Source organism: Neomonachus schauinslandi, chromosome 8 (genome assembly GCF_002201575.2).
Source record: "Neomonachus schauinslandi chromosome 8, ASM220157v2, whole genome shotgun sequence".
In the NCBI taxonomy this organism is placed as follows: Eukaryota; Metazoa; Chordata; class Mammalia; order Carnivora; family Phocidae; genus Neomonachus; species Neomonachus schauinslandi.
The window spans coordinates 6616189-6642325 of NC_058410.1; the positions used below are offsets into that span (position 1 = coordinate 6616189).

General features: G+C 40.2%; 1 protein-coding gene across 1 annotated transcript in view; it reads left to right on the top strand.

Annotated features, from left to right (window-relative positions):
• PRKN (parkin RBR E3 ubiquitin protein ligase) overlaps positions 1 to 26137 on the top strand; it is a 1046212-nt gene that overhangs the window by 242926 nt on the left and 777149 nt on the right. Inside the window, exon 3 of the mRNA XM_021693212.1 lies at positions 6173 to 6294. Within this exon, the coding sequence (XP_021548887.1) occupies positions 6173 to 6294 (122 nt within the window). The remainder of the gene's footprint in view (positions 1 to 6172; positions 6295 to 26137) is intronic.

Genomic DNA, 26137 nt, shown 5'->3' on the forward strand with positions numbered 1-26137 from the left:
CTTTCTGGAGAAGTAAAAGAACTAAAATCCAACCAAGTAGAAATCAAAAAGGCTATTAATGAGGTGCAATCAAAAATGGGGGCGCTAACTGCTAGAATAAATGAGGCAGAAGAGAGAATCAGTAATATAGAAGATGAAATGATGGAAAATAAAGAAGCTGAGAAAAAGAGAGATAAACAACTACTGGATCACGAGGGCAGAATTCGAGAGATAAGCGATACCATAAGACGAAACAACATTAGAATAATTGGGATCCCAGAAGAAGAAGAAAGAGAGAGAGGGGCAGAAGGTATAATGGAGCAAATTATAGCAGAGAACTTCCCTAATTTGGGGAAGGAAACAGGCATGAAAATCCAGGAAGCACAGAGAACCCCTCTCAAAATCAATAAAAATAGGTCAACACCCCGACATCTAATAGTAAAACTTACGCGTCTCATAGACAAAGAGAAAATCCTGAAAGCAGCTCGGGAGAAGAGATATGTAACCTACAAGGGTAGAAACATTAGATTGGCAACAGACCGATCCACAGAGACCTGGCAGGCCAGAAAGGACTGGCAGGATATATTCAGAGCACTAAATGAGAAGAATATGCAGCCAAGAATACTCTATCCAGCTAGGCTGTCATTGAAAATTGAAGGAGAGAGAAAAAGCTTCCAGGACAAACAAAAACTAAAGGAATTTGCAAACACAAAACCAGCCCTACAGGAAATCTTGAAAGGGGTCCTCTAAGCAAAGAGAGAGCCTAAAAGCAACATAGACCAGAAAGGAACACAGACAATATACGGTAAGAGTCACCTTACAGGCAATACAATGGCACTAAATTCCTATCTTTCAATAGTTACCCTGAATGTAAATGGGCTCAATGCCCCAATCAGAAGACACAGGCTATCAGACTGGATTAAAAAACAAGACCCATCGATATGCTGTCTGCAAGAGACTCATTTTCGACCCAAAGACAGCCCCAGATTGAAAGTGAGGGGGTGGAAAACCATTTACCATGCTAATGGACACCAAAAGAAAGCTGGGGTGGCAATCCTTATATCAGACAAATTAGATTTTAAACCAAAGACTGTAATAAGAGATGAGAAAGGACACTATATCATACTTAAAGGATCTATCCAACAAGAAGATCTAACAATTGTAAATCTCTATGCCCCTAACATGGGAGCAGCCAATTATATAAGCCAATTAATAACAAAAGCAAAGAAACACATCGACAACAATACAATAATAGTGGGGGACTTTAACACCCCCCTCACTGAAATGGACAGATCGTCTAAGCAGAAGATCAACAAGGAAATAAAGACTTTAAATGACACACTGGACCAAATGGACTTTACAGACATATTCAGAACATTCCACCCCAAAGCAATGGAATACACATTCTTCTCTAGTGCCCATGGAACATTCTCCAGAATAGATCACATCCTAGGTCATAAATCAGGTCTCAACCGGTACCAAAAGATTGGGATCATTCCCTGCTTATTTTCAGACGACAATGCTTTGAAACTAGAGCTCAATCACAAGACAAAAGTCAGAAAGAACTCAAATACATGGAGGCTAAAGAGCATCCTACTAAAGAACGAATGGGTCAACCAGGAAATTAAAGAAGAATTAAAAAAATACATGGAAACCAATGAAAATGAAAACACAACTATTCAAAATCTTTGGGATGCAGCAAAGGCAGTCCTAAGAGGAAAGTATATAGCAATACAAGCCTTTCTCAAGAAGCAAGAAAGGTCTCAAGTACACAACCTAACCCTACACCTAAAGGAGCTGGAGAAAGAACAGCAAATAAAGCCTAAACCCAGCAGGAGAAGAGAAATAATCAAGATCAGAGCAGAAATCAATGAAATAGAAACTAAAAGAACAGTAGAACAGATCAATGAAACTAGGAGCTGGTTCTTTGAAAGAATTAACAAGATTGATAAACCCCTGGCCAGACTTATCAAAAAGAGAAGAGAAATGACCCACATCAACAAAATCATGAATGAAAGAGGAGAGATCACAACCAACACCAAAGAAATACAAACAATTATAAGAACATATTATGAGCAACTCTATGCCAGCAAATTAAATAACCTGGAAGAAATGGATGCATTCCTAGATATGTACCAACTACCAAAACTGAACCAGGATGAAATAGAAAACCTGAACAGACCTATAACCATTAAGGAAATTGAAGCAGTCATCAAAAATCTCCCAAAAAACAAAAGCCCAGGGCCAGATGGCTTCCCAGGGGAATTCTACCAAACATTTCAAGAAGAATTAATACCTATTCTTCTGAAACTGTTCCAAAAAATAGAAATGGAAGGAAAACTTCCCAACTCATTTTATGAGGCCAGCATTACCTTGATCCCAAAACCAGACAAAGACCCCATCAAAAAGGAGAATTACAGACCAATATCCCTGATGAACATGGATGCAAAAATTCTCACCAAAATACTAGCCAATAGGATCCAACAGTACATTAAAAGGATTATTCACCATGACCAAGTGGGATTTATCCCTGGGCTGCAAGGTTGGTTCAACATCCGCAAATCAATCAATGTGATACAATACATTAACAAAAGAAAGAACAAGAATCATATGATCCTCTCAATAGATGCAGAAAAAGCATTTGACAAAGTACAGCATCCTTTCTTGATCAAAACTCTTCAGAGTATAGGCATAGAGGGTACATACCTCAATATCATAAAAGCCATCTATGAAAAACCTACAGCGAATATCATTCTCAATGGGGAAAAACTGAGAGCTTTCCCCCTAAGGTCAGGAACGCGGCAGGGATGTCCACTATCACCACTGCTATTCAACATAGTATTGGAAGTCCTAGCCACAGCAATCAGACAACAAAAAGAAATCAAAGGCATCCAAATTGGCAAGGAAGAAGTCAAACTCTCACTCTTTGCAGATGATATGATACTTTATGTGGAAAACCCAAAAGACTCCACCCCAAAACTGCTAGAACTCATACAGGAATTCAGTAAAGTGGCAGGATATAAAATCAATGCACAGAAGTCAGTGGCATTCCTATACACCAACAACAAGACAGAAGAAAGAGAAATTAAGGAGTCGATCCCATTTACAATTGCACCCAAAACCATAAGATACCTAGGAATAAATCTAACCAAAGAGACAAAGGATCTGTACTCAGAAAACTATAAAATACTCATGAAAGAAATTGAGGAAGACACAAAGAAATGGAAAAACATTCCATGCTCATGGATTGGAAGAACAAATATTGTGAAGATGTCAATGCTACCTAGAGCAATCTACACATTCAATGCAATCCCCATCAAAATACCATCCACTTTTTTCAAAGAAATGGAACAAATAATCCTAAAATTTGTATGGAACCAGAAAAGACCCCGCATAGCCAGAGGAATGTTGAAAAAGAAAAGCAAAGCCGGCGGCATCACAATTCCAGACTTCCAGCTCTATTACAAAGCTGTCATCATCAAGACAGCATGGTACTGGCACAAAAACAGACACATAGATCAATGGAACAGAATAGAGAGCCCAGAAATGGACCCTCAACTCTATGGTCAACTCATCTTTGACAAAGCAGGAAAGAATGTCCAATGGAAAAAAGACAGTCTCTTCAACAAATGGTGTTGGGAAAATTGGATAGCCACATGCAGAAGAATGAAACTGGACCATTTCCTTACACCACACACAAAAATAGACTCCAAATGGTTGAAAGACCTCAATGTGAGACAGGAGTCCATCAAAATCCTAAAGGAGAACACAGGCAGCAACCTCTTTGACCTCAACCGAAGCAACTTCTTCCTAGAAACATCGCCAAAGGCAAGGGAGGCAAGGGCAAAAATGAACTATTGGGACTTCATCAAGATAAAAAGCTTTTGCACAGCAAAAGAAACAGTCAACAAAACCAAAAGACAACCAACAGAATGGGAGAAGATATTTGCAAATGACATATCAGATAAAGGGCTAGTATCCAAAATCTATAAAGAACTCATCAAACTCAACACCCAAAGAACAAAGAATCCAATCAAGAAATGGGCAGAAGACATGAACAGACATTTTTCCAAAGAAGACATCCAAATGGCCAACAGACACATGAAAAAGTGCTCAGTATCGCTCGGCATCAGGGAAATCCAAATCAAAACCTCAATGAGATACCACCTCACACCTGTCAGAATGGCTAAAATTAACAAGTCAGGAAATGACAGATGTTGGCGGGGATGCGGAGAAAGGGGAACCCTCCTACACTGTTGGTGGGAATGCAAGCTGGTGCAGCCACTCTGGAAAACTGTATGGAGGTTCCTCAAAAAGTTGAAAATAGAGCTACCATATGATCCAGCAATTGCACTACTGGGTATTTACCCCAAAGATACAAAAGTAGGGATCCGAAGGGGTACGTGCACCCTGATGTTTATAGCAGCAATGTCCACAATAGCCAAACTGTGGAAAGAGCCAAGATGTCCATCAACAGATGAATGGATAAAGAAGAGGTGGTATATATAAACAATGGAATATTATGCAGCCATCAAAAGGAATGAGATCTTGCCATTTGCAACGACGTGGATGGAACTGGAGGGTATTATGTTGAGTGAAATAAGTCAAACAGAGAAAGACATGTATCATATGACCTCATTTATATGAGGAATTCTTAATCTCAGGAAACAAACTGAGGGTTGCTGGAGTGGGGGGTGGGGTGGGAAGGATGGGGTGACTGGGTGATAGACACTGGGGAGGGTATGTGCTCTGGTAAGCGCTGTGAATTGTGCAAGACTGTTGAATCTCAGATCTGTACCTCTGAAACAAATAATGCAATATATGTTAAGAAAAAAAAAAAGAAGAAGAAGAAGGTAGCGGGAGGGGAAGAATGAAGCGGGGGAAATCGGAGGGGTAGACGAACCATGAGAGACAATGGACTCAAAAACAAACAGGGTTCTAGAGGGGAGGGGAGTGGGAGGATGGTTTAGCCTGTAGGTGGGTATTGAGGAGGGCACATTCTGCATGGAGCACTGGGTGTTATGCACAAACAATGAATCATGGAACACTTCATGTAAAACTAATGATGTAATGTATGGGGATTAACATAAGAATAAAAAAAAAATGTAAAAAAAAAATTAGTAAGAAATAAATGGCACTGCCTAAGACTTTAGGATCGCTCTTTGTTTATTATTTTTGTACCAATTTTTTTTAAATAAACCATATGTATTTGGGAGGCTGAAGGTTTTCACTCATAATGGTAAAAATAGTCTTTATTATTTATAGATGATCTTAATGATAATAGTAAAATTGTAAACAAAATTCATATGCCATGACATTTTATGTAACCCCCCAACCGAACAAGAAGTAAGGTGTAAGGATTAAAACAACTAGTTAGTAATATTATACATTTAAAAAGGCAGTTATTTTATTAGTGAGCTCTTTGCAGAAATGGCAGTGGGACGCTGTTCTGAAAGGTCCCCCTAATGTACAGAATAGCATGACTTCTGTATGCTGACATTTGAGAGAAGTGATTAGAGATGTTTAATTGTTGACTTTTTTTTTTTGGTCCAGCTTTTCTTCTTGTGTTATTCGAATGGCATTTGTCTAGGTAGAGAATACTAGTGAAACACAAAGCACCCGTTTCTGCACACCCCTGCCGGGTTCTGTTTAAACCCCTCAGGACTCTTGTCTTACTTTATGTGTGACTCTGTGTTGGAAAGACTTCACTGGAACCCAGCAAATGGTGATCATGTCAGTCATAGCACGAGAAATGGGCTGGTAGGTCCCTACAGATAAGATTTTAAGAGGAAAAATCTAGAGCCTTCAAAACTGTGTACAGAAGCATGAAATAGAATTCAGGAGCAGTGGTCTTTAAATTTCCCACAGTCTCTACGTTTCCTGTCCTTTTTAAAAACTTAAGTGGCACAGAATGCGTTTCACTTCCCCGTGTTGCATATACACTTGGCCAGCTCTTCTGGAGGCAGCAGGTAGCTTACCCTGCTGACTAAGTCACAAGGCTGTTGGCAAGTAGAAGAAAAGATTTTCACTCTTGAGCATAAAACTAGATTTTCTAAATTAAATTGTTGTATCCTCATTGGAATCTTTATCCCACTAGTGTTTCAAAATGCTCCTGGGGAGATAATTTTAAAATTTGTCTCAATTTGGATTCAACATTGATTGGCTACTTTCTCTGCTTCCCCCCCTCTCCCAGCAGGTAGAGGAACCTACAACAGCTTTTATGTTTATTGCAAAGGCCCCTGTCAAAGAGTACAGCCAGGAAAACTCCGGGTGCAGTGCAGCACCTGCCAGCAGGCAACGCTCACCTTGGCCCAGGTAAGGAGCTACGGCATTGGCAGAGGCTGCCCAGAGAAAATGAACGTCTATTTCCACAGTAGCCTTTTGGGGTTGCTAATCAGAGAAGACGCATGGCTGAAAACAAAAGACATTCTGCTATGCGATTCTAATGGTTAATGGTATCTGAAGTTTCATTTAAAAATACATCACTCTGTAAAACGTTAGGTAGTACCCGGCTGTTGTCTCCCTGTGTTTAGTCCAGGTCTCCGGAAAGGAAGCATCGAGAGTGTGTTTATAACAAAAAGAGATTAGGCTTTGGTGGGGGTGTCTTTTAGAAGAGGCCAGGAAGGAGCGTTCTAAGACACTGGGAATGTTTTATGTCTCGATCGGTGTGACTGTACATGGTTGGATACGTGTGTCACAATCCACTGGACTGTTCGTTGAAGATGGGCGCACTCGAGGTTGCTAAATGGAAGTTGTATCTCAGTAAAGGAGTGAAAAGGAAAGTCGTGGATCGCCCACAGCATGCATGTGAAACTGAGGTCGGCAGGCTACCATCTGCTGTGGTCTCCGCTTGGGTTGTATGGTTCACAAGCTACGAATGTTCTTGCATTTTTAAGTGGCTGGGAAATATCCAAAGAGTAATGCTGTGTGGCCCATGAACGCTATATGAAGTTTAGATTTCCAGTCTCCATGATGACACTGTAGCATAAGGTGGCACCACCCATCTCCTTCCATGTTGTCTGTGTAGCTTCCGTGCCCAGGGCGGGCTTCAGTAGTTGCCACCCAGACTGGATGCCCTGCGGAGCCTGACCTATCTACCTCTGGCCCCTACGAGAAAACGTGGTGGACCCCTGATATAAACCATGCACACAGCTAAGGCCATGGCTTCCCCGTGATGGTTATGCAGGATTTGGCTAAAGTTGATGTGGGTGTGAATGTGCGTGAGTGAGGAGGGCATTTTCTGATTGGTGTGATCAAGGGTCAGGGTCAAGGGTCTTCAGGTGATGGGGGGCTGAAGTGGGGACAAGGACTCCCTTACCATACCAGGCCCCTCTAATGGCTACATTTAGATTTTTATTCCACAGGCGATGGGAAGCCAAGACAAAATGTTAAAAATAAAGGCAGTCTATATTTTAGAAACTTTATTAGTGCTGTAACAGTCTGTCATTGGGACAGAAGTTGGTGACAGATTGAGGGCAAAGAGGTTGATTCATAGACTCTTCATAGGGTTCATGCAGGGGGATCTACGGGCCGGGTCGGGGTGGTGCCCTGTGGAAAGTGTGTAACGGAGCAGCATGGAAGAACATGAAGGATACACCCAATAATGGAGAAATCAAGGATCCCTGCCTCAAGCCTGGGGAAGATGGTAGAATTACTCAAAAATGCAGCTCAGTATTTCACTATGGTATAATCTCTCTGTACACAGGCCAATCCTGTGACTGCACTTAGGGAGACAAATCCATGAGTGATGGTTTGTTCTGAACCACGGGACTGGACCTTTTTCTGGGGGTGTCACCGGGCAGTGCTTCTGTCTGGGAAATGTACTCTCTTAAAGTCCTCCAGAACTTTACTTTCCACCAGAATCTCTCCTCTGTCACAAGCCTTTTCCAACACAATAAACAGCCTCTTCTGTTTTTCTGGTCTATGCTCTAGTCTTGATCGCCTTAGATGGTGGATGCGACCTATTTATATTAACTTCCAATTGTTCTTAGTGAAAACAGCAATAACAAATTATTATTGAGCCCCAAGCTTAATTATTTTCATGCATCATCTAATGCATTTATTTCATAACACTCTAAGTACTGTCAGTAACCTTATTTTAGATTTAGGCTTAAAGAGATTAAGGAAAGGAGCTTGTGAGAGTAGGCATTTGAACCTGACTGTGTGATCTAAACTTGTAAGCTCTGCAGTCTCCCCATTTTTTACCACACAGATATGTTTACACTAAGTGTCATATGCTCAGATATCCCCAGTGATCAGACATGTGATTTAAGACTTAGGTCTTAAGTATGCAGTGGCTGGGGATGGGGTGAGGACCATGAAGAGACCAAGGCCCAGGTAAGGAGGCTGCTCCTTACCTTACTTGCTTGGCAAGTGGTGGTGGGGGTGCTTAACGTGGTCAATCTTTTATTTAATTAAGGGAAACCATACGTATAGATTTTTATGCGAAGTTTCATATGTAAATATATGCTCCTTGGGGAAAAAAAACAGAAGACAAAAAGAAAAAGCAACCAGCAGCATCTGTCTAAATGCACAAACTGAAATCGTACCATACAGGTTAAATGGTGCATTAACGTTAGGTGTTTAGAGAGCCCGGTGTGCAGTAAGCACTTACTTCAAGTGAGTACTTGCTGAGAGGCTGTATGGTGAAAACTTAAGAAGACAAGTCTCCAGACTCTTCATACTGCATGGGTTAGAATTCCTACATGTATGGTGATTAACATAACAATAAAAAATTAAAAAATAGAAATCTAAAAAAAAAAAAAAATTCCTAAATCATTATTTCCCTCCTGTGTCAGCTTGGGGACATCTGTTACCTGGGATAATGGTATCTACTTCTTATTTCTTGTAAAGATTAGTTAATATATGAAGAGTATTTAGAACAGAGAGGCACCTGGTGGCTCAGTCAGTTAAGTGTCTGCCTTCAGCTAAGGTCATGATCCTGGGATCTCATTCCTCATCAGCTCCCTGCTCAGTGGGGAGTCTGCTTCTCCCTCTCCTGCTGCCCTTCCCCTGCTCATGTGCTCTCATTCTCTCTGTCTCTCAAATAAGTAAATAATATCTTTAAAAAAAGGAACAGTAGCTGGAACATAAATAATTAGATATCTTAAATGCTTTCTTATTGTTACTTTTTAAATTATTTTTCATGAGTACTTAGTGCGTGTGTGCATACACACACTTAGGTACTTCACCATGAAATCGATCCAGACTTTGGCTAACTCCTTTCAAAAAAGTGAAAGCAATGTATCATGGAACACTACATCAAAAACTAATGATGTACTGTATGGTGACTAACAACATAAAAAAAAAAAAAGAAAAGTGAAAGCATCTCCCCTCCCACTGTGTTCATCCAGAAGCTCTGTGTAGCCCCCTCAGCTGCTCACCTGGACCAGCAGGTCCTTGGAGCGATGATCTCATCCACCCGGTGGTCTAGGCTCTGTCCCATCTCAGAGGCCCACTCCCATGACCACCCCAGACTTTGTCAGTTCCTAGAACTGCTCTGCATTTGATTATTAAATTCAGACTTTTATTCTCCCTACATTATTTTGCTCTGTACATTGTTAACCCCTCTCTTAATTTCTTCTAGAGCTCTCTGGCCTTTTCTTTCATCATTTCCTCCCCTGATAGGGTCTAACTTCAACTACATTATTTCAGATATCATTAAATTTCCATTCCACATTCTGTACAATTGCCCATTTGTCTATATTCCAAGTGCCGGTAAGCCTCTTCTTGTATCAGGTAACTTGCGGGTTTAGATCCCTGGTGCATTTTCAACACTTCACCCAGCACCTTGCCCATAGTGGAGCACAAAGCTAATAATTCGAAGTGAATGGTATCTGTACTTGAACTGTTACTGTTTCAGTAGATCCACATACTTTAGAAATTATACTTGGCATGTATAATCACATTGATCATAGAAGTTATGATTCTTTTGCTACCACTTATTGATTTCCTTCCTTACATTTGTATTCTGGTACTTTTATATTTCTCTAATTCTTATTACAGACCTGCAAAGTAGATGATATTATCTAGTGTTTTTAATAAAGAGACTCCATGAAGTTAAGCAATGAACCCAAAGTCACACAGTTAACAAACGTTGGTGCCAGGGATGAAAAGTCTTCTGTTTCTTTAAAGCTCTGCCTTTTCTAGGATAGATTGTTCACTCTACAAATCTGGTAATCAGTGTCCAATTACCCAACTACTTCCCTATATTTAAACTATCCTTCAAAAATACTCTTGAAAAAAAAAAAAAAAACTACTTTAAGATTTAAGGAGATTGGAAAGGATGATTTAAAGATTACTTATTGAACCCGAAATTTTACTTTACTTTATTTTATTGTATTGTATTTTTTATTTTTTATTTTTTTAATCTGAAATTTTAGTATAGTTACTAGATGCAGCATCACTGGTAAATAAGTAGAAGAGGCCCTTCGATTTTTTATTAATGACAAACATTCACACTCAGTAGTACCTTCCAGTAACAGCTTTGTGGAGCAGCTGAGTAATCACAGGGGTCTGCAAGCCACCCCCCTACCCAGCAGTGGGTGGGGCAGGAGCTGAACTTTGCCCTGAGGAAGGATTTCCAGGTAGAGAATAGGCAACTCTTAAGGTTTCATTTTCCCAAACTTTATAAAGATCTACAACTGACAGAATTTTCTCTAGTCAAGAAAAACATAAAAAGAAAGAAAGGACTTTGTGTGGCTGACAAGTTATATAGTGGAGCAGGATGTGGTTTATCTGAGCTTCCGCAAGGAGCTTTTTATACACAAAGAGAAAAATCGGAACCTACTTAGCTACGTGGGTTATTTTTTTTTTAAACATAATTTTTTTTTTTCTGGTCTGAAAAAAATCAGTCTACAATAGGCGCTTTGCCTCTCATGAGTCTTAATAGTAAACTCCTAATTATTTTTTGTTGTTGTGGGGGACTTATTCATAATGCCAACATTTCCTCAACACTATTTAAATTTTGTGTGCAAGATAATGAGCTCCTCTCATACATAATGCTCTAAGGTTTAATTGTTTACATATTTCACATTTAATATGATGCTCCTAATGAATTGGCAAGGAAGACAGGAGGCCATTTCTGTCACGGTGTTAGGATGGGGAAACTGATGTCCAAGGTTTTGTCCTGACCTTGAGGGTAAATTGAAAATCAGCTGGGAGACCAGGTTTTCCTCTGAATTTAAATCAAATTACCTTCTTTATTTCATGGCAACCTTGACTAGGGCTTCCACTAACCAAAATAGCCCTTAGAAACATGAGTGCTCCCTGGAAAACAGTGAACAGCAGCTGATTGGAAAAACATGGCAGGCCTCCAATTTTCATTTGCCTCTTCAAAGATTGTCCACTTAGGTCCACACAGAAATGACACAGGGTTGAGCACAGAAAGGAGGTTGCTTTGTACTTGCATATGTATTTCTGATTATGTGCTTGAACAATAAAACGGGTAACCTGAATAACCTATGTCACGACTCTCTCCCTCATTAGTGTGGAAAATCAAATGATGAGCAAGTCATAGCTTCAGAGCCTTTCTTTTTTTCATTAATACAAAAGAATATGAACAGAAAAAAAGTAAAGTTTTCCAAGATACGTAGAAAATACGCAGCTGGGGCTCCTGGGTGGCTCAGTCGTTAAGCGTCTGCCTTCAGCTCAGGTCATGATCCCAGGGTCCTGGGATCGAGTCCCACATCGGGCTCCCTGCTCCGCGGGAAGTCTGCTTCTCTCTCTCCCACTCCCGCTCCTTGTGTTCCCTCTCTCGCTCTCTCTCTCTGTCAAATAAATAAATAAAATCTGTAAAAAAAAAAAGAAGAAGAAGAAAATACGCAGCTTTTAGAAATAACTGGAAATTAAAGAAGGAATTTAAATTGGAAAAAGAAACAGCACCAAGAAGCTTAAAGATGCTTGTCCCTCCTCCCTTCCCCTGGGACCCTGCCAAACTTAAGGTTACCCGGTCAGCAGGTGTGGTCCTTCTAGTCTGTCTTACTGTAAGTGTGGTGGCGAGGAGTGAGCCTTCTGGCAAGCTGTCAGAGATTTCCCGGGACCCATTTATAAGAACACAAGGCTTCCAGAGACATGTTAAAAATTGTGCCTGAGCTGATGAAGTTTTGTTAGAATATGATGTTGATGGTGAGGAGCCTGTCCACGGGGGTCATGCTAGGATGGCTTCTCCTCAGCCCTGTAGGCTTCTGCTCCCTAAGGCCTAAGAGTGCCCTCTCCTGTGCCCCTTGTCCCTCCCTACCACCACGTTCCAGCCATTGCCCACATTCTAGGAGGACTCAGCCTCCTGAAGACGACACAGCTTCTGGGACAGGGAGAAACGGACTCACTTCTCTAACCAGACACAGACTTAAAATACAGTAAGAATATTTATGAATAGGGGCGCCTGGGTGGCTCAGTCGGTTAAGCGTCTGCCTTCGGCTCAGGTCATGATCCCGGGGTCCTGGGATCGAGCCCCGCATCGGGCTCCCTGCTCGGTGAGCCTGCTTCTCCCTCTGACCTTCCTCCTTCTCATGCTCTCTGTCTCTCATTCTCTCTCTCTCAAATAAATAAATAAAATCTTTAAAAAAAAAAAAGAATATTTATGAATAAAATGATCTATCGACTAAAAATAATCAGAAGCTAAAATGGATGTGGAACAGAGGGGAGAGAGCACATGGCATAGCACGTTCCGTCCTGCAATATTGGACTTGGAACTGTCTGGGTGCAGAGAGCTGGAGAGTGGCTTTCTGTGGTCCCTTTCCTGTCAGATGTTCTGGACTTGAGTTCTGCTGCTTAGTAGCTGTGTGACTTTGGGCAAGTGACTTAAATTCTTTGTCTCGGTTTTCTTGTCATGAAATGGAAGTAAACAAGTTCATTAAAGTTCTTGTGGATTAAATGATTTAACTCTCAAGAGCTTAGCACAGTGAGAAAAAGAAATAAAGTAGCTAGCATGGAGGTACATAGTAAACATTCAGAAACTGTTGCTCTCACTGTCCTTCATTCAGGGGAAGAGTTTTCTGCCAAAAAAAGCATCAAAGCAACTGCTGAACTCCCATCGTAAGCTTATACCTCCAGGACCCTTTAGTTCTGATGAAGGTTACAAATTGTTCATCTCCCCAGCACAAACTCCGGGTAACCTGAGTTATCCACCAGCAACATCTTTTTGTTTGCACTCAGTTTATTAGTTTTCAAATGAATCAGAAGCCAGGAGATTACTGCAGCCAAGAACTCTAGGAGATTTTTTTCCCCCTACAATCACTATAATTACTTTATCTCCAAAAGAACTTTATCTTTGCCACTCTAATGAGATACTCTGCCATGGAATAGCATTAAAGCTAAAAGGTTTCTGATGAGAAATGGGGCAATAAATAGAGTAAGATGTAAAATGCCTGGCATGATGGATTTTATTTAAAATTGGTTTATAGATTAGGAACAATTTATGTGAGGAAATTTATTAAGAAATATTGTCTAAATGTATAATCATTCCTAAACTTAATATTTGTTACAGATTAATTGTTAGTAAGGAGTCTACTTGCTTCTTGTAATATCAAAAGCTGTGTAATAAAGCCTTGGGATATATATAAGCTTGTTCAGGAATAAGTATGTGTTACAACACTTTTTATGTATTTATTCAATTGTTAGGCATTTCTGAGCTTTTAGAGTTTAATGAGAGAGTCATGGCAAATTATTTTATGTTATTTAAATATATATATAATTTTTTATTTTGTATATTTTTTATTTTTATATATTTTATTTTTTAAAGCCATTTTGGATGTCCAAAATGTGTAACCTGGCCCTGAAGTCTGTTTTAATTTATGTTATGATGTTAGGCCTACAAAGAAGCGAGTTTTTGTGTGGATTTATCTCACATCGAGGATTTAGGGTTGAGACGGAGCAGAACACAGTGCAAGTCTTGCCTCTTGCAGATGCTGGGGCACTCCCCATATTCACTTCTGCCCCTTTCCTGCCATCAGTTCTGCCACAAGATTTCTGTTGGCTGTAGGGACTCTCCTACGTCCATCTCTCTGAGGCCCACCTTCTTTGTGTTATAGTCTCTTTGGTCCTCACTGCAGATGCCAGCCCTCTCAGCCACACACTAATGATGCCCTCATGCTGATCAAGTATCCCATCAAGAGTAACTGACAAAAGATTGAGAGATCAAAAGATTTTCCTCTTTTTCTCTTTTACCAAATCAGTATCTGGAAAAGAGCCAGTTAACAAATAATAATAAACCAAACCTCAAAGTATTATCATAAAGAATTTTAAGTTTTAATGATTTATTTATATTAAAGCATTATTTTTGATAGTTTACAAATATACTGAACACTGTAAGTTCTAAATGTAAAATGATTACTGAAATTGGGTTGATCCAAACCACTTTAGGGTATCAATGTAAGCCAATGTAACGGATTTAAAATTCTAAGTGAATGTTACTAGTCTCATTCTCCTAAAACTTATAGTAGTTTTGGATAATCCATGCCTAGGGTTCAAACTTAAAAATACTCTTCGCCACCAACATCTATTTCCACTGACTACAGATTAATTTGCTAACTTATATGATCAATTTTACCAAATTTACCCCCCCAAAAAAAATAAGGAATAAAATCATTCTGGAACATTCTTCTGGAATTTTTATTTATATTGTGATTGCACTATTCATTTGATTATCTTAAACCTTTTCAGTGATATATTTTCTTAGCAGATTTTAAGAAATGCCTAGTTTATTGAAAGCTAAAGATCATAGGTGAATTCATCTTATGAACGTTTTCTTCTTGAACATATCCATGCATATATTCCTGTGAATATACTCAAAACTTTAACATTTCATGTAAGAACTTTTGGGTTTTACTGATTTCTTTCTAATGTTTATTTTAGTTATTCTGTTTTTCCAGAATTTTTCTTTATATTCCTCCAAGCATGTGAGATGTTAGATTTGTTTATGCTCCAGCTATTCCATGCTGCAGCTAGAGGCCATCCAGGCAAGAAAGAGGACATTGAGCACACAGCATGCTGAGGGCAGGGGAGGGATCTGAAGAGCGCTCAGGGAGAGAAACCATAAGAGACTCTTAAAGACAGAGAACAAACTGAGGGTTAATGGAGGTCGGGGATGGGCCAGCTGGGGGATGGGGATTAAGGAGGGCACCTGTGTGAGAGTAATCAGCCAGCAGCCACCTAAGCGCCACTCATACCTTTACTGTATGGAAGTGTTTGTCTCTGGAGGACTGCCAATAACTATTAGTAAACCAAAGGGAACTTCTCGTTAGAAAAACACACACACAAAAACAGTAAATGTGGTTTTGTGGAATGGAAAAAAAAAAATTAGTTCATTTTTTTCTATATTACCTTAATGTGAATATTTAATAGTTTATAAACAAAAAGTAAAAGTATAGTTACCTATTGAAATAAATAAAATGTCAAATACACATATAAAATTGTTTGTGATGTAAGTCAAATGTTATATGTAAATGTAAATTTATTCATTAAATAAGTGAAATGCTCTCCAGCTGAGCTGTAGGCAACTTTAGCCAGGTACTTACTATGTTCCGTTATTTCAATTACAGAAATTCTTACGTTGAGACCTTTTGGACTTTAGTGGAGAATGCTTTTCACTGCTTCTTTATTTAGGGACTCTGTATTAAATGACTTTTTTTAAATTGTGGATTTACTTACAACTTTTTAAGAGAAAAGAAAAAGAAAGCAATCTTGCAAATGCATGTTCCCGGAGCACACCTTTAGGACGCCCACTACATCAGAGGCCCCTGGAGCTATGGGTACTTACCAGGCAGTTACCCTGCATCAAGTTGTAAATTGTGTCTAACCATTTCTGCCTCGATGCTCAGCCATGTTCCTGACCCATGATGATAGTGTGTAATTCTGACATTGTGGGTAGGAAGTTAAGTCATGCTATTCAAAGAGATATGTGTATATATTTTAAAGTGTATTGGGTTCTTCATATCTATCTATCTATCTATCTATCTATCTATTGTGAAGAATGAGTATTATTAATAACTATAATTTATTGAATGTTTACCAAACACCAGGGTCTAACCTCAGTCCTTTACCAAAATATCTCATTTAATTTTTATATTTGTATAGTTCTCTTTTTAATTTTCGTGTATATGCATTGTTATGTCAATGTCATTTTTTATGTGAATGATGGTAAAAGTTTTCCAAAGTCTGTCAATCATTAATGACATGTGGTCATGGAAATTGATTGAGCTATCTAGCATTTTATTCCTTGTTCAAGATGATACCTTTACAAACAAAGAAATATCTTTGGGAACTACATAGAATATTTTGGCAAAATCACAACCTAAATGTATTTATAAAACATAAAACATAAAGAAGAGATAAGGTTTTCAAAGAAAGTTTTCCCTGTACTTTATTATTTCACTTTAATTTGCAGTTAAATATATCATATTTATATGTCATATAATATGATATATATATATTTTAGAACTGTGTTTCTTTATTTATTGGTTAACAGTGCTGTCCCCTAGCAGTGATGGAATGAACACTCACCAAACAGAGGCTTAACCCATAGGATGGAAGTGTTATTGTATGCACTGATGGGGTTGTTAGTACTTTACTATCCACTGTCCATGGCACAGCCCTGGGCATCATGGCATCAAGTCTGAAATAGGGTGGGATGATGGGGAACAGCCTGTCTCATTTGCTTAAAAAAGGAAATAATAATAGTACTTTTTAGAAGCCTATTTGCAGGCTTCTCCTTATATCTCGTTGTTTAAAATTTGTCATATGGCCACCGGTAATTACAAAGGAAGCTTGCAAAGTAAGTGTTTTCCAAAGATAAGCAGGATATCCATGATTGGCTTAGACCAATCTTATTTATCCACTGATTTGAGTCCATTGCTTCTCCATCCACTGATTTGAGTCCATTGCTTCTCCAAACAAAATCAACATTCTGTTAATAAGGAGAGAGAAGGAGATGGACACTGGGTGGGCCATGACTAATGGCTGCCATATTTGTAAATGTGCAATTGCTGTAGATAACTTCCATGAACTCATCAGTTTCATTACTGAGTCTGTATTATACAATTATATACTCTATTTGTATCACTATGGTTACACTAGGAATTCAGTCAGTCTTGAACTTGTTTTTGTGTGTGAAATGCCATTGTTGTTTCAACAATTGTTTCTATACATAAGTGTAGTTCTTTGATTGTTTATGGAATGAAATTGATATCCATTTTACCACATAGAACCTTTATTAAGAATTGGGTAAGAAAAAATAGATATTTAGGGCAGTGGGCTAATTTATTTGTTCCTTGCTTAAGAAGTTCATGGTCGAAAAACCTCACTGGGAAAAGGTAACTAGAATTTAGGAGCCCTATCTTACTAGTAGAGCTTTGCCAATACTTTATAAAGAACAAATATCTTACCTAGCACTAAGAAAATGTGGGAAGTGGGGGAGCCCCATTGAATGACCCTACTACAGAATTAGACCAGACTCTACAGATCAGAACTGTGGTATGTTTTTGCCGTAGTTTTACAGAAGCATTGATACTAATGCATGCATCCATCTTTCATCTGGGACTATTTTTTTTTTTTTAAAGATTTTATTTATTTATTTGAGAGAGAGAGTGAGAGAGAGAAAGAGCACAAGAGGGGGGAGCGGGAGAGGGAGAAGCAGACTCCCTGCCGAGCAGGGAGCCCGATGCGGGACTCGATCCCGGGACTCCAGGATCATGACCTGAGCCGAAGGCAGTCGCTTAACCAACTGAGCCACCCAGGCGCCCTCATCTGGGACTATTAAGCTACCTGCATAAATGCATCAGTGAAGCCAGATGAGAAATGGAGAGGTCAATTGACTTGACTTGGGTCCACTGTGAGAAAGGAGCCACACTGAGAATTAAATCTGGGAACCTGAGTTTAAATTCTTATTCAAAGCACCCATATTGAGACACATTCATTTTCTTACTAGGACTGAGGGAGCATAGAGTGTTGCTGTGCAGCTTTTTCCTGAAAAAAGCCAAATTTACTAGACTTCATTTCCTAAAGTGGGAGTAGAAATTTGGATAAAAAGTGAAACATGGGTGTTTTCCTTTAGTGATGAGGCAGTAGAAGAGCGCTGGTGTACTTGGAACATAGGGAACTAGGAACAGAGGGGAGTGCTCATGGGTTATGGCTGCTTTCTATGTGACCGGTTAGCTCCACTGGTTTGTTAGAGGGTGTGATCCTAACAAAGCTGGAAGCCATGGCATGAGCCCTGCAAGGGCCACTTACCTTTCTGAGTACCTACAATCACTTGGGAGTATGATTAATCTAGGGATTCTCCCAGCTAGTTTCAGAGAATTACATTTCTGTCTAGAGTCATCATGACCCTGAATTTTATGTCTTTTATATCTTCAGTGGTGCACTGGGAATTTCGTATTAATTTAGAAAGCCATACTAATTAACATACACTGACCTACAATTAAAATGATCAGATATGGCCATCATTTAAAGCTGAGCTGGTAGCATCATCTCATGGACAAATGAACTTTCCTCACCATAATGTGTTAAAGATAAATGAAAAATCATGTTATTTCTCTTTCTTACTGAATAAAATATCCTATTTGAAGTAGTTTAGGTAGAGGGTCAGTGAAAACAAATGTCATAGAATCTGTAAGTTGTGTAATGTTGCCATAAAGCTACGATTTAAGCTTTGCCTAAACAGATATAGGAAAAATGGTTATATTTATATATAGCTATATAGACCTATATAGATATATCCCACAAAATAAGTGGAGTGTGACCAAAAAATGAAAGACTCTTTACCTGGGTAGCCCTCTACTCTATTCCATTATTAGACTTAGTGCCTTGAGGCAAAAACTACACCTTTTCTGTCTTTGTGCTTGAGAACAGTGCTGGCTGCAGTGGGGATGGTTAGACATGATTTGTGGAGTGAATGAATCATTGAACCGATGACATCACAGTTACCGTATGCCTCGGCCCACTCATAATCTTACAGTAGGAATGGCCTTTGTCGTCTTCCAATCTAAATTTCCTCCTGATACAAAAATTGCTCTTATAATATATGCTCAGTGTTTGTCCCCTGTCTTCTGCTCCAGCACTTTTAGTGTCAAAGGAATCATTTCTTTCCAAGTTAACTGTTGTCATTGTACAGAACTTTAATTGATGGAGAGTTATTTGCCCTGAGATCTGTCTTCACCCCTAACTTCTAGCTCTACTCTTTGAAAATAGAACAAAATCCAAGGAACCTTCTATTAGGCCTCTCTTTATATATATACATATATATTTAAAGATTTTACTTATTTATTTTGACAGAGAGAGACACAGCGAGAGAGGGAACACAAGCAGGGGGAGTGGGAGAGGGAGAAGCAGGCTCCCTGCTGAGCAGGGAGCCCAATGAGGGGCTCAATCCCAGGACCCTGGGACCATGACCCAAGCCGAAGGCAGACACCTAACAACTGAGCCACCTAGGTGCCCTCTTTATATGTTTAAAGAAGCTAAAACAATTTGCTTCCTGGGTCTTTTTCCTCTCATAAACTGATGACTTTCAAATGTAAGAAAGGCTTGAAAGTATCGCCTTGCCTCAAAGAAATTCATTTTTCTGTGAATAGCTTCAGAGTCAGGAAAGCTATGGCAAGCGTGTGAAAGAAACATCGTTGCTAGATAAGGATTCCCTGGGAGACAGGGCCAGCAGATGCCTGTTTGCACTTGGATAAGGTTTGTGTGGACAGGCTAAGGTTGATCTAGAGCATTCTGGAACAGAAGCCTGAATTGCAGAAAGGTTAAAAGGGAACTTACATAGGTGCCTCATTCGTGGAACGGTGATGGTATTCAAGCTGAAGAATCAAGAAGTGTATTAGAAATGACAATTCAGAGAGGGCACGTGTGGTGGCCACCAGTCAATAGTGGAGAATACAGGATTGCACATGATGGGGCTAGTGGAATCACTTGAACCTGGGTGCCTAGTAGTGGTTTTTATAAGGCAGTTCTAGTAGAAAAACTGCACAATCCGCCAAGCTGTTTCTGAGCACTGGTGGTTCCTTTTGCTGATGATGCTTCTGTGTCTTTCACTGAAGGCACTGCCCTAGCATCCTAGTGGGTGGTAGTTTCTACCAGGACCAAATGGATAACTAAGTTTCAAATACAGTTTCAGCTTAGTAAATAAGTGTCCAGTCTCATGAAAAACACTCAGGCAGCCACATGAAAGCCTTACTGCTATACTCCTGCTAGGGCCCCTGTGAGGCTGGGTACTTCCTGGGGGACTGGGATGGGGGTGCTCCTTCTGTCTGTCCCCATCTTGAGCTTATACTCCTGCTCTACTATTGTGCTCCATTCAGTTTCTGAAGTCTCAGTGTCAAAGCCACATGAGACAACTAAGGAAAACCGAGAGGGAAAGTTCTTACCTGACCTGCCAACAGCTGCCCTGGGATAGATGCGAGTTGTCAGGAGCTGGCCAGTTGGAATGCAGACTCCCTGTGGTGGCTCCTGTAGTGGCCCTTTAGAGGTCACCCTGGGGAATTCCAGCCTCACCTGCAGTGATGATCCCACCTCAGCTCCTGGATTCTCACTGCTTCTTGCCCAGATTTTCTCTATTTGAATCTCCTCAGCTTCCTAGGAAGAATATAGAATGGCATTCATGAAGCTCCTTCTCATTTTCCCAGGGAATACTCAGACACGTTTTGTTTTAACAGAGTCTGGGATCACAAGCAAAGCCTGACATAACTGCATCCATCTAGTCTTCTAGATTTACCCAGTGGGGCTCAGACCCCGACTCACTGCCTCCCACTGACTCCAGAAGAGCCATATCAGGCTCTCTGAGTTATTCCAGTGAAACCCTTCTTTCTTGATTTAAGATGAAGGAAGGAGTTCCGTTGTGTTGGGATGTTGATACAATGCAGTTTTCAACAAAGAAATCATCTTCACAAATTGATCTCTACCCAGTCTCTAACAAACTGACTTTTGCACACACACAACGTTGGTGAGAGATTTCAAAAAATGCATTGTGTCCTGGCCAGAGGGTGAATGGAAACTGTACTTTCCACCCAGTTTTGCTGTGAGCCTAAGACTGATCTAAAGTAATAAAGTTTATTTGAAAAATTCCATCACTGGGTTTTAGATTTATACATTTGCATATCAAATCAGCACCTCTCTGGGTTTACAAGCTCTATTGTATCTGTACTGTGGTTGAAACCACTAGTACAATGTGCTATTATGTACATTGACTCTGTAGAGACCGTAACTGTTTAAAAAGTATTTCCATGTCCATTGCCTTGATTCATATAGCAACTATGTAAATAGGGAAAGTAGGAGTCCCTTTTGCTGTTTACACCTGCGAAAACTCTGCAAGGTTCATTGAGAAGAAGAGAGACACCAAAGAAACAGTGTGAGGTGGGGCTCTAATTTGAACCCACGTGGTCTGAAAGAGTCTAAAGGTGTTCTTGTTCTACTACATTGCTTCCTTTCTTAGCAAAGAGCTAAATATCTCTAGTTGGTACATCATTATCTTTAACACTACTTGCTCCATAGATTCCCTGAGGCATTTAAAATATTTTAAGCGTGCAGGATCACTGTCAGCCTTTTCTTCTGAGATGTTCTTATATTTTCTTTGATTTATATTTTGGAGGCACCATCTTTGTTGAGGCCACAGATGCCGCTTACATGTTCTTTGCTAGATGTCATGTTATCAATGTTCCAGCCATCTATTAAATTCCAGCTCATGGTATCTAGATAATAAGAACTGAAAATTAGCTGAATTGTGGGCTCTTGATACCACAGAGCTGCTGTCATTTAGACTAAGCTGTTACTCACTAGTCTTTCCTGGAGAGAAAAAGATTTTCAAATCGCTTATAATGAAGGACACAGTGAACACTGGAATTTGACACTTTTTAATCTGAAATCTTGTCCTTCCTAGTGCTTTCTTAGGCAACACAAACGACTTTTAATAAGAACTTAAATTACTTTAGTTTTAATTTGGAGCAGTATGTTCAGGGATGAATTTCTGTTTCTTTTATTTGGAAAACTATGATTTTGAAGGGAGATGAGAGGAGAGTAAGTCGGTGCAAATATTAGTTTTTATATTTGACTTGCTGGAAAAATAAACACTGCAAATTTACCTGTTACAACGTGAAATTTAGTGAATCTTTGTTTTCAAATGGCTATGTATTATATTGAACTTGGGAAATTACAATGAGTTTAGAAAAAAAAAATCCATAAGGTTGGAAAATGTGCTGTGGTAAATAGTTTAGGTGAAATATGTACTGAATAGTATCACAAATCTAGGGAAATGCCAGTCTACAAGTTCAGAAAGGCAGAGCCCAATATACATTTTTCATAGCAATGTCAATTTTGCCTTATAAGATGAGGCTTTATTTGGGTTTGTCAGAACAGAAGACCAAGGTGGACAATGGCATCATTTTGCTTTGTTCTTTAAGATTACAGTTTTATGTATACGAGGTTTGTCTCATTTAGGAGACTGAAATTGGTAGTGTTAGAATGTGGAGAAAATTGGGTTGCTTTATGTTTCTCAAAGGCCTACAGGCAAGTACTTCTCAATACTGCCCGTTTTACCCCAAACACGCACATTGCTAAAATTTTCAAGCACATAGGAAATGTGCATCTTTAACTTCACTGGGGGATCAGGATGGAAGGAAAATCAGAGGAGAGGGGCAAGCTCAAAGAAGGAAATTTTGGAAAGGCGATTGAGAGAAAGAGATGATGGCGTGCGTGTTTATCACTTTATTGTACCTGATAAAATATAGAGCATTCCGGTCATCACAGAATATTTTCAGGCGGCACTGGTTCAGGGAATTCTGGGTGGATGAGTAAGATGCAGCTATTTGGATTTTTTTACAATTTAAATGCACTTTCCTAAAACTTAGAAGAAAGGAGAGAAAGAAGAAAAAGAAGGGGGGGGGGGAGAGAAGGAGGAGGGAGAAGGGGAAGACAGGGAGGAGAAGAAGCAGGGAATGCAGCGGCTATTTGGCTTTTGGTGACACAGGGACATCGGGGGAGAGGGAGAGTCAGGGGAGGTCATACTAGAGGGATTTAAACCTCAGGAAGGTTTTATGGTCAGTGAGCCCAAGGCCTGTAAATGAGATGAGGTTTGCCTTGATCACAGCCTGTTGTGACAAATGTCCTGCTAGGACCAAGGTCGCTTGCTTCACAGTTACTGTTTTGTCACCATATTGAATTTCTCCAAATATGTATACTTTGCGTGAGAAAATTTGGAACCAGACATTTTTTATTCTTTTTTTTTTTAAAGATTTTATTTATTTATGTATTAGAGAGCGAGAGAGAGAGAAATAGCATGAGAGGGGAGAAGGTCAGAGGGAGAAGCAGGCTCGCCGCTGAGCTGGGAGCCCGATGCGGGACTCGATCCCAGGACTCCAGGATCATGACCTGAGCCGAAGGCAGTCGCTTAACCAACTGAGCCACCCAGGCGCCCAGACAGACATTTTTTATTCTTATCAGGCATCAAGGCTTACAGTCTCTCCCATCCCATGCTGAGTCAGGAAAGGAGGTGAATTTCTTGAGCAACCCACTTCACAGCCAGCCATTTCAAGGTTCAGGGACATCCCTGATGGTTCATCAAGGACACTGGGTCAGAAGATTATCTGGCCGATGAGCTAACTCTGGGCCTGTGAGTGTTGGGTGTCCATAGGAACTGTCTCAGGTCACTGTTGGCTATAGACCAGGTTCTGTGGCAGAATCCCCCCCAGAGTTATGCCTTTCTCCTTAGGATCTTGTTACTTCTCCATCTCCTTATGTTTTCTCCATTTGGATAGTGGCTGCCTTCCTAGTGCATATAATTCCCGATGTGAGAAAATACACCATTACCCCACATTTAGAAGCCAAATGCAGTGCAGTGTTTCTGGGCAGGAAATCTGATCTACTTGAGACCACATGGTTGTAGAAAATACAATTTTGTCAATGAAACGTAAACGTGCATTACCCCAGTACTCATGCATTTATAGAAATCCTTTTTAATAATAATTTCTCCAAATCAGCAGATAAGTGTCAATAGCAACTTGTCAGATATGTTATAAAGGTTGGCTGAAATGACTGACTAATAATGGGCTTTAGAAGTAGGTAAAAAGTAGCTCCCACAAGACCCGACTTTGAGTGTCTGGAATCATATAGCAGTTGTTCAATTGTGAATTAAATTTTAAGGCACAAACAAAAACATTTTTTTAAAAGATTTTATTTATTTATTTGACAAAGAGAGACACAGTGAGAGAGGGAACACAAGCAGGGGGAATGGGAGAGGGAGAAGCAGGCTTCCCGCCGAGCAGGGAGCCCGATGCGGGGCTCGATCCCAGGACACTGGGATCATGACCTGAGCTGAAGGCAGACGCTTAACAAACTGAGCCACCCAGGCGCCCCAACAAAAACATTTTAAATACCATTATTGAAGTTTCCATTAAGGAACAATTGCTGAGATTCACCACGATCACAGCAGTAATATTGTATGTGATCCTGTAAAAGAGGTCCAAGCACTTTCCCGCTTTGAAGGCCCCCAGTAGCACCGAGAGACCAATCTCATCAGGGAAGTCACAGTAGCAGAGGAGTGGGGGTCCTACATAGACTCCCCACAGCTGCCTTGAGGGGAGAATGCTGGGACTCTTACATCTCACATGTCAAGAGGCCAGTGAGCAACATCAGAAATTTCGAGCCATAACCTCTACCATCTCTTTTGGATGGTGACCTCTCCAGGCAGACAGGGATATGGAGAAGTGTAGTGAGTACCTCTGGGGGGACAGGAAGAAAGTACCTGGCACATGTGTGCTCTACAAACTACTGATCTAATTAGACAGCGATTCAGAATCTCAACAGAAGCAAAGTGGATCCCCAGGGCTGTCTCAGGGACTTTGCTTTGGCTCACCATTTTCCTAGGGGAGTGTGCAGCTGCTGTGTACCCTCTACTCTGTCAGAACTTGCCAGATTTGAGAAAATAGCCAAAATCTTGCTGGGTGGATGGAGGGGCTTGTGAAGCCTTTTGGTCGGAAGAAGCATCTCAAGCAGTGACTGGCAGCAGGAAAGGCATGTATGTTAGAGAAACTAAGAGAAGCCTTAAATACACATTTTAGTGAGAAAAAGAAAGTCCTCTGATACTGCTTGCAGATTCTTGCTAGAAGGCCAGTGTGAACCATGGCAGCTGGCTGAAGGGTAATAATTCACCATCCCATCTTTCCAACTCAAGTGTTACATTTGGCTCCTGCTTGGGTGCGAGCATGCCCTCTTCACTTAGGAGGAGGTCTTTCCCAGGTGATCCTTCACTCTCTCTAGCAAGCAGTCTTCTACTAAATTGACCCTCCAGTCCTCTGCACAGTCATAACAGGTGCCGCTTACCCCCTGCTACATGTAAAATAACCTTTCAGTTCTATGTTGTAAGTTTACGTTTGGCACCTCTCATCAAGTTTATTCCCATTCTAACTGTAAATGCAAATGGAATCATGATGTTAAACATAATATTTGAACTTCAGGCAACATCCATATTTAATGGATGTTGCATATTTGCAGCAACCGGATAGACTACTGGTATACCACAAGCACAGCAAGTAACACCGCCCACTATGGTTCTCCAAGGTGGAGACTGGTGGATGCAGAGTACATGTGTAATGCTAACTTATTTTGTATGTACTTTCTTCTTCCTACACACATTATTTGTGAGATTTGGGGAAAACAGGAGGTGAGCCAGGAACTCAGACTACTGATATTCTGTGTGTGCATATTCTGGGATTAATGTCCCACTAATATCTGATGCATTGCCAAAGTGAAAATTTATTTTCTGTTTTTGATAACAGTGTACACAAATGCCTCTCCCTAGATGTGTGACTTTTGGCAAGACCCCTAACCGTTTTGAGCCTCTTTTTCACCTTTAAAATGAAGGCCCTTGGCTACATTATTTTAGCATCTCTTTTATGTCTAAAACTCGTGTGTCTGTGCCTCCCTTCTGGGCAGGTTGCTAAATAATGCTGGAATAAGCACTAAAATGCACATAAGGCAGTTTGGCCTGATACCTGCTGATTGATCAGTGATTCTTAGTTTCTTCCCTTCCTCTTCCCATGTTTCTATCAGTAGCAGTAGCAGCAGTAGTAGTAGCAGTAGTACTAGTAGCAGTAGTAGCAGTAGCAGCAGCAGCAGCAGCAGTAGTAGTAGCAGCAGCAGCAGCAGTAGTAGTAGCAGCAGCAGTAGCAGCAGCAGT